This window comes from Aythya marila (genome assembly GCF_965140915.1).
Source record: "Aythya marila genome assembly, contig: HAP1_HAP1_SCAFFOLD_158, whole genome shotgun sequence".
Taxonomy (NCBI): Eukaryota; Metazoa; Chordata; class Aves; order Anseriformes; family Anatidae; genus Aythya; species Aythya marila.
Genome location: NW_028136675.1, coordinates 312,588 through 322,095, shown reverse-complemented (window position 1 = coordinate 322,095; position 9,508 = coordinate 312,588). Strand labels below are relative to the sequence as shown.

Sequence of the window (9,508 nt, the reverse complement as noted above, 5' to 3'; positions counted from 1 at the left end):
CCTCTCTGCCTGCTGGATGCCCACTCTCTTCTCTGAGACTGCAGAGTCACAGGTTCCCAGTGAATACCTGGCTTTAGTTCTTTCCCTGTGGCTGAGCTCACAGTGGGAGATCTCTCACTTTCTGAAGGGCTGCAGTCACAGGCTCTGCTGTCCCTGGAGGTACTTTGGTCTCTGCAGGCAGCTCCAGATTCCCCTCCTCAAGTTCATCACCTACGGGTCACATGTGGGAACAGCCCTGGCTATGTAATGCAGTGACCATTTGCTGCCTCTGCTGTCAGTAGAGACCCATGGATGAGTGTTAAATCTAGGCCTTGGTCTCTGACAGGTCACAATGCAAAAATGAGCCATTATCTCCAGAACTGAAACAGGAACAGATCCTTGTGGGGAACAATCATTTGGGCCTATTCTTGGCAGTGGTTTGGGAAGGAAAGCCCAGACTTCAGGCATTGCACTGGGGTAATTCTGTTTTATTACAGAGATGTCATGAGAGAGTCTTCAGTGACTCACAATGTTAGATGCACATTTATACAGCCTCCATATGAGACAGAATAGGTTCATTCATTTATAGCGGGGGGTGGAGTGGAAGGAGGGATGGGAGAAATGCAAACACATGTAGAAATGCAAGGCGCACAAGAACTCATAGTGATGATGATGATGATGACGGTGATGATAACAATAAGAAGAATAAGAATAAGAAAAACCAAAACACAGTCCTGGAAGGGGATGTACTGGGGCTCATTACTGAAGAGTGAAGGGGTCTTTATGAGTACTGAAAAAAATCCAGATCATCATTTTCCAAACTGCATCCTTCATTTCCTGGTTCCTCATGCTGTAGATGAGGGGGTTCACTGCTGGAGGCACCACCGAGTACAGAACTGCCAACAAAAGATTTTGGGATGAGGAAAAGATGGAGGGAGGCTTCAGGTAGGCAAATGTGACAGTAATAAGAAACAGGGAGACGACAGCCAGGTGAGGGAAACACATGGAAAAGGCTTTGTGACGGCCCTGCTCAGATGGGATCCTCAGCACTGCTCTGAAGATCTGCACATAGGACAGCACAAGGAAAACAAAACACACAAATAATAAACAGGCACATACCACAAGAAGCTGAACTTCTCTTAGGTAGGTGTCTGAGCAGGAGAACTTGAGGATCTGGGGAATTTCACAGAAGAACTGGTCCAGGGCATTGCCTTGGCAGAATGATAGGGAAAAGGTATTAGCAGTATGCAGGACAGCATTGAGAAAGCCACTGCCCCAGACAGCTGCTATCATGTTGACACAAGTTCTGCTGTCCATTATTGTCCTGTAGTGCAGGGGTTTGCAGATGGCAATGTAGTGGTCATAGGCCATGATGGTGAGAAGAGAAAACTCTGCTGTGACAAAGACAACAAACATAAAGACCTGGGTGGAACAACCTGCATAGGAAATGATCCTGGTGTCCCAGAGGTAGTTGGCCATGGCTTTGGGAACAGTGGTGGAGATGGAGCCCAGGTCGAGGAGGGCAAGGTTGAGGAGGAAGAAGTACATGGGGGTGTGGAGGTGGTGGTTGCAGGCTATGGCTGTGAGGATGCGGCCGTTGCCCAGGAGGGCAGCCAGGTAGATGCCCAGGAAGAGCCCAAAGTGCAGGAGCTGCAGCTCACGTGTGTCTGCGAATGGCAGGAGGAGGAACTCTGTGGGGACGGTGCTGTTGGACATTTGCTGTCTCTGGGACAAAAAAAAAACAAAACAAAAAAAACAAACAAAAAACAAAACAAAACAAAACAAAATAAAAACCAACCAACCAAACAAAAAGCAAAACAAAACAAAACAAAACAAAACAAAAACAAACAAACAAAAACAAGCAAACAAACAAAGAAAAACAGAGACGAGTTACCGAAACTTCTCTGAAAAAAATCCCCTGCTTCTTTCACAGAAATCACCATTCTCTGAGCTTGCATTTCAGCTATGGAAGTGACACTGCAGGGCAGGTACTCTTAGCCTCATCATGGTGTATCACCTTGCAAGACACAGGCTCCTCTCTTCTTCTGGAGGTCCAGCTGAGGAGGAGGTGGCTCATGCCCTAAAGCCCCTGAGGGCAGAGGCTGTGCTGGGTGGCAGAGGAGAGCAGGGGGTTGTGCAGAGAAGGTGCCTGCACTGCAGGCCTGTCAGGGAGTACCTGAATCCCCCCTCCCTTGGTGTTTCAGGCAGCAGCTGCCTCTCGCTCCCTGCCCAGGTCTCTGCTACCTGGAGCTGTCCCTGCTGGCATCTCCTTCCCTGTCCCCACATCTCCTCCCTGTCATTGCTAACAGACCCCGTCCCACCCACTGTGTGCTCAGCTCTGCCTGCAGACACCTGCAGGCAGATTTTCAGGGACAACTCCCTGTGTTTACTGGGAGTTTTTCTATTGTAAAAAGAGGTAACAAGAACTGGGGTCTCAGTGCCTTCATAGTAATGTAGAAATAAACTCCCGTTTCCCAAGGCCACCCAGCAAAGCAAGAGGAGAAATATCAAAGCACACAATGCTTCTCTTCAAGAATACCTTGCTCTGATTTTTCTCTCATGGAGTCTACTCTGAAGTGCCCTGGAAGTGCTGTGATGCCATGAGCAGGCTGCCCCAGGCAGCAGCCTCCAGCCAGCAGCAGGATCCTGTCCTGCCAGGGGGCTCCTTCCACACACAGCTTCTCCCCACAGCACCCTGGGCAGGCTGAGTGCTGAGTCTGGCAGGCAGCAGAGGCCCTGCCTCAGTGCACAGCCCCTGGGGCACAGCAGGGACCCTGCTCTGCACCACAGCCCTGGACACCCCTGCCTGCACCCTGGCTGCACAGCCTGCAGCCAGCCCTTTAAGAACGAACCCTCGTGTCCTGTCCCTCTGAGAGCTGTGGCAGGGAATCCCTGCTTTGGACCTTGTTATTCTCATCTATTTCAAAGAAGCTCTGAGAGTCGCCCTGAAAGCTCCACAGGCTGTGGGATTTGCCAGCAAATCTGGAGATGGCATCAGGAACAACAGTTGTGCTGCCCTGCAACCAGAGACTTACCCTGTTCAGGGCTGTGAAGATTTCTCCCGCACTGAGCTCTCAGCATCCCCCCTCCACACTGCCTTTAACATCTCCCTCCCTTCTCTCAGCCACCTTTGTCCCCTGCAGGCAGTGCCCCCAGCCCTGCTGCGTTGTGCAGAGGAGCTGCTCCTGGGCAGAGCTGTCTCTCTGCAGTGCTGCCCGCTTGCCAGGAGCTTCCTTTGGGCCCAGGAGCCCGGCCCAGCTCATCAGCACAGGGAGCTCTTGACATGTCCCTGTGCCTCCAGGGGAATCCAGCCTGAAACAGACTGAAACATTCACTAATATTTTTTCCCTCCACTGAGGAAGGAAACTCTTTTCCAGCACTATCATACCTCATATCTGAAAAAGTATTAGTTCTGTGAGTGACCTTTCTCTGCAGAGCTGCTCTCAATGATTTCTTCTCCCAGTCTGTACTCATGGCTGAGATTGCCCTGGTCCAGGTGCAGAATCTTGCATTTGGACTTGTTGAACATCATTATGTTAACATTGGGCCCACTTCTCAAGCTTGTCCAGGTCCCTTTGAGTGGCTTCTCTTCCTTCTGTTCAATCAGCTGCACTCTCAGCTTGATGTCATCTGCAAACTTGCTGATGGTGCACTCAATCCCACTGTCCATTTCATTGACAAAGATTTTCAATAGTCCCAGTCCCTGGAGAGACCCCCGAGGTAAACCTCTCTTCACCTGCCTCCAACTTGGAGATGGAGTTAAATGACCACCACTCTCTTGGTGTGACCTTCAAGCCAATTCCTTACCCACTGAGCGGTCCAACGCTCAAGCAATTCAAGAAACTCCTAGAGAATGTTGAGGATAAGTTTCTGGTCCAGACATTTGGACCGATTTGGAGACCAGGATGTCATGTGGGACCATGTCAAATGCCTTACAGAAGTCCATGGCATCAGTCAGTCTTCCCTTGTCAACTGATGCAGTCAGTTCATTATAGAAAATCAGCAGATTGGTCAGGCACAATTTACCTTTAGTGAAGCCATTCTGGTTGTCTTGGACCACGCCTTTGTTTCTCTTTTTCTTGCACCTGCCTTGATATTGCTTCCAGGAGGATCTTTCCCAAGATCTTGTCAGGCACAGAGGTAGGGCTCATCAGTCTGTAGTTCCCAGTGTATTTTTTCTACCATTTTTAAAAATGGGAATGATGTTTCCCTTTTTCCAGTCACCTGACTGCATGACCTTTTTAAATATGATGGAAAGAATCTTGGCCACTGCATCAGCCAGTTCCTTCAGGACCCTGGGGTGCAAGTCATCAGGCCCCGTAGACTTGTATGTCTTTACTTTCATCAGGTGGTCTCAAACCCACTCTTCACTTACAGAGGGTGAGACTTGACTCCCTCAGCCTCCATTTACAGGTTCAAGGAAACAAAAGTTCAGACTCGGGAAGCCTGACTGGCAGTGAAGACCAAGGCAAAGATATTGTTGAGTACCTCAACCTTCTCCATATCTGCTATTACCAGTTCACCCTTCTCATCCATCAGAAGGGACACACTTTCCTTCGCCTTTCTTTTCTGGCCAATGTACCTCTAGAATCCCTTCCTGTTATTCTTTGCATCCCTTGCCAAGCTCAGTTCTGTCTGTGTCTTGGCTTTCCTGATCCCATCCCTGTATATCCGGACTGCATCCCTGTACTCTTCCCTGGCCACGTGTCTCCATTTCCACTGCCTGTGCATTTCCTTCTTGTGCCTCAGTTTGACCATCGGGTCCTTGCTCAGATGCCCCAGTTGTCTGCCCTCCCTGCCCACTTTCTTATGCAGGAGGATGGAGAGTTTCTATGCTCTAAGGAGAACATTCTTAAAGAGTTGCCAGCTCTGTTCAGCTTCTTTGTCCCTAAGGACAGTATTCCAGGGGATCTCGTCCACAAGGTCTTTAAGTAGCTTGAAGTTGGCTCTTCAGAAGTTCAAGGTCCTGACTTTGTTCTTCGCCAGGCCCACATTCCTTGAGATCACAAACTTAACTAGGACATTGTCACTGCAGCCCAGACTGCCTCCAATCTTAACCTCTTTCATGAGTTTGTCAGCACTAGTGAGCACCAGTGCCAGTAACACTTCTCTAGTTGTTCTGTATACCTGGACTGGGAACTTGTCCTCAACACTCTCTATGTGTCTCCTGAATTGCTTACAGTATGTTTTGTAGCTTTTCCATCAGACACCCAAGTAGCTGAATTCTCCCATCAGGATGAGAGCATGTGAGCATGGCACTTCTTGTAGTTGAAGCATGAAGGCCTCATCCACAAGCTCTTCTTGATCAGGTAACCTGGAGAAGACCCCAATCACAAGGTGTCTTTTATTGGTGCGGTCTTTAACTTTTGCCTACGAGCTCTCAACCTGTCCATGGTTGTTTCTCAGAGGCATCTCTTTGCAATCAATCCTTTCCCTAACATACAGGGCAATACTCCCTCCCCTTCTTCGCTGTCTCTCTCTTCTGAAGAGCTTGTAACCCTCAGTGCTTCCACTTGTGTGAACCGTCCCACCACGTTTCCATGAGAGCAGTTAGGTCATATTTGTCTAATTGCATCATGGTTTCCTTCAGCGACCATGAGATGGTGGAGCTGATTCAGAGGGGAGGGTAGTATAGCTCACAAATAGCAAGCTCAAAATCTTGGCCGTCAGGAGAGCCGTCTTTGGCCTCCTCACCTATCTGCATGGAAGAATCCTGTGAGTTTAGGAAAGCTATAACCTACCTGTAATTGAACTTGGCCAAGGATTTCAAAGGCAGTAAGAAGGGCTTCTGAAAGTATATAGGTGGCAAAAGGAAGGCTCCAGAAAATGTGGACCCACTGCTGAATGAGGCCCAATACCAGTTGAAATGAGACATGGAAAAAGTTGAGGTACTGAATTCCTTCTTCACCTCAGTTATTACTGGCAAGACTGACCTTCAGGAATCCCAGGTCACAGAGAACGTAGGAAGGTCTGGGGCATGGGCACTTGGAGGGAGTGGATCAGGTCAGGGCATACTTGACAAAATGGGATATATACAAGTCTATGGATTGCCTGACAAATCTGTGATATCTGACAAATCATCTGGACTTCTACAAAAGGGTTACAGAACTGGCGAATAGAGGAAGGACTAACATCATCTACCTGGAACTGTGGAAATCATTTGATGCTGTCCCCCATGATATCCTTGTCTCTAAATTGGACAATGATTTGACGAGTGGACCACTCAGTGGGTAAGGCATTGGCTGGATAGTTGCATTCAAAGAGTTGCAGTCAATGGCTCAATGTCCAAGTGGAGATCAGTAACGAGTGGTGTTCCTCACAGGTCAGTATTGGACTGGCACTGTTTAACATCTTTGTTGGTGACATGGCCAGTGGGATCAAATGCACCTTCAGCAAGTTTGTTCATGACAGCAAGCTATGTGGAGAAGTCAACATGCTGGAGGGTAGGGAAGCCATCCAGAAGGACTTTGACAGACTTGAGAGGTGGACCTGTGTGAACCTCATGAAGTTCAGCCAGGCCAAGTGCAAGGTCCTGAATCTGGACTGGGGCAATCCCAAACATATTTACAGGCTGCATAGAGAATGGATCGAAAGTAGCCCTGAGGAGAAGGACATGGGGGTGCTGGTGGATGAGAAGCTCAACATGAGCCAGCAATGTGTGCCTGCAGCACAGAAAAACAGCATTATCCTGGGCTACATCAAAGAAAGTGTGAGGAATGTTTTAACAATTCGTGTCCAAAAAGAACAATTCTGTTTGAATCCTGTCTGCCTCTGGGCCCTGCACTGGCAATTTAATTCTTGAACCACAGATGCAGTGTGTTCCAGTCTCCCCCTCATTCTAGTCAATTTATCACTTCTTAAATTTATGAACCTGTTTGCTTTTGTTATTCCGGACTTCTATTTCTAACACTGCTATAGATGTGTCTGTGAATGGCTGGGGAAGAATGTTTTAATTACTCGTGTGTCTGGGAGTTTCAGAACAACTGATAACAACTAGTGACTGTTATGGGATACTATGTGGATCTTTGGTATCTGGTTAGGGGGGGCCGAGAGATAAAGAGGAAGGAGAAAGAAGCTGAAGGACGGCTGGGAGACAAGACTTGAAGAGGATGTTCTATAAACTTGGTATGGTGCCCAGTGAGTACAAAGGGGGAGAGGAAGACTATGAGCCTTCAGCATGAAAGACCCCTAGAGACCCCCAGAAGAGACCCCAGAGGAGACTGCGCATGCTCCAGTAGGAGGGACTGGACCCCAGAAGCTAATTATAATAATCTATTTTTTTTAGAAGTAGTAATGAATATGTATTATTCTAGGAGCATAAAAATCAGCTGCTTGATGTAACTGGTGTGCGTCCTGGTGGAGCGGAGACTGCCGGTGCACCCAGTGCTGTTTGCTTACCTCTATTCCTTTATATTCTTTTAATAAATCCTATTTTTTTTTATTTAATCCTAATTTGAATCCAGAGCCATTTATAACAAAAGCATGGCCAGCAGGTGAAGGAAGGTGATTCTCCCCCTCTGCTCTGCTTTTGTGAGAACTCACCTGGGGTCCTGCATTCATCTCTGGGGTCCCCAGCACAAGAAGAACATGGAAGTATTAGAATGAGTGCAGAGGAGGGACACAAAGATGATTAAGGGTCTCAAGCACCTCTCCTATTGGAGAGGAGAGCTGGGAGGGAGTTGGGGTTGTTCAGCCTGGAGGAGAGAGGGCTCCAGGGTGACTGTATAGCAGCCCTCCAATACCTAAAGGAAGCCTACAAAAAGCTGGGAAGGGACTCCTTGTCAGGGAGTATAGTGATAGGACAAGGACTAATGGTTTTAACCTAAAGAAAGGGAGGATTCAATTAGATTTAAGGAGGAAATGTTTTGCTCTGGGGAGGGTGAAGCACTGGAACAGATTGCCCAGAGAAGTTGTGGATGCCTCATCCCTGGAATTGGTCAAGACCAGATTGGATGGGGCTTTGAGCAACCTGATCTGGTGGAAGGTGTCCCTACCCTTGGCAGGGGGGTTGTAATTGGATGATGTATAAAATCCCTTCCAAGCCAAACCATTCTAAGATTCTATGATTCTATTGGACCTGATGGGATTCACCCATGAGAGTGGAAGGAGCTGGCTGACGTCCTTGCAAGGCCACTCTTGGTCATCTTGGATCAATCCTGGTGACTAGCAGAAGTGCCCCAAAACTGGAGGAAAGCAAATGTCCATCTTTGCTGCAAGAATGGCAAGGAGGAGGGCCCAGGGAAGTGCAGGCTGCTTAGGCTCCACTCCATCCCAGGAAAGGTGATGGAGCAGCTCATCCTGGAACCCTATTCCAGGCACAGGAGCAACAATAATATCATCAGGAGCAGTTGGGATATCTTCATGTAGGGGAAGTCACTCTTGACCAACTGGGACATGAAATGCCCCTGATGAAATGGCCTGGCAGAAGAGGGCAGAGCAGTGGATATCGATACACTTTGATTCAGTAAAGTTTTGTGGTGGATTAAACCTGGTAGGCAGCTAAGCACCACAGGGCTACGAGCTCATTCCTCCTACCTAGTGGGGTGCTTTGAAAAGAACTGAAGGTAAAAGTGAAAAAAAAAAAAAAAAAAGTGGGCTGGAATAAAGACAGTTTAACAGCTAGATGTGCACACAAGTAACGACAACAACAACAACAACAAAACAACCAACCAACAAACAAACAAAAAACAGAACTTATTATTTTATTATTCACCATTTGCCATTGACAGGCAGATGTTTAGCCATTTGCAATGTTCCTCATACCACCAATAAAAGACAAAAACAGATTTTGCTAGTGTTGCTTAAATAGTTAAATAAATGCCTATCTTTTTATTCATGTCTCAGTTCACCTCAGTAGACACATGGACTTAGTAGAGCAGGACCAGAGGAGGACCACAAAAATGATCTAGAGCACATCTGCTAAGAGAGGAGACTGGGAGAACTATGATGATGACGACGATGATGATGATGACTATCATTATCATTATCATTATTATTTACTGGAAAAGAGAAGGCTTTGGGGAGACCTTACAGCAACCTTCCTGTACATAAAGGGAGCCTACAGGAAACTTGGGGAAGGACTCATTACCAGGGAATGTAGTGATAGGACAAGGGGCAATGGCTTTCAAGTAAAAAAGGGTAGATTTAGATTAAATATTAGATACTCACATATCGATGAACCATGTCTGCACAGCATCAAGGGTTTCAGTTTCTCATCCTGCCCCCAATGACATGTAGGTTGGGGGTGTGCAAAACATCATGAAGTTTGCATCCTGGGCTGCATCAAAAGAGGAATGGCCAGAAGACCAAGTAAGGTGATTGTCCCCTTCTACTCTGCCCTCGTGAGGTCCCGCCTGGAGTACTCCATTCAGGTTTGAGGACCCCAGCACAAGAAAGATGTGGACCTGTTAGAGCAAGTTCAGAGGAGGGCCACAAAGATGATCAGAGGGTTGGAGCTCCTCTCCTATGAAAAAAGGCTGAGAGAGCTGGGGATGTTCAGCCTGGAGAAGAGAAGGCTCTGAGGAGACCT

At 47.6% G+C, this 9,508-nt stretch overlaps 1 protein-coding gene across 1 annotated transcript; it reads right to left on the bottom strand.

The window, feature by feature from the left end:
* Nucleotides 1-738: 738 nt before the first annotated feature.
* LOC309891556 (olfactory receptor 14C36-like) lies at nt 739-1,695 on the bottom strand (the record flags this gene model as incomplete). The annotated part of the gene is made up of 1 exon (XM_082785916.1): nt 739-1,695. One exon carries the CDS (start codon nt 1,693-1,695, stop codon nt 739-741), a length of 957 nt encoding a protein of 318 aa, XP_082642042.1.
* Between the last annotated feature and the right edge of the window lie 7,813 nt (nt 1,696-9,508).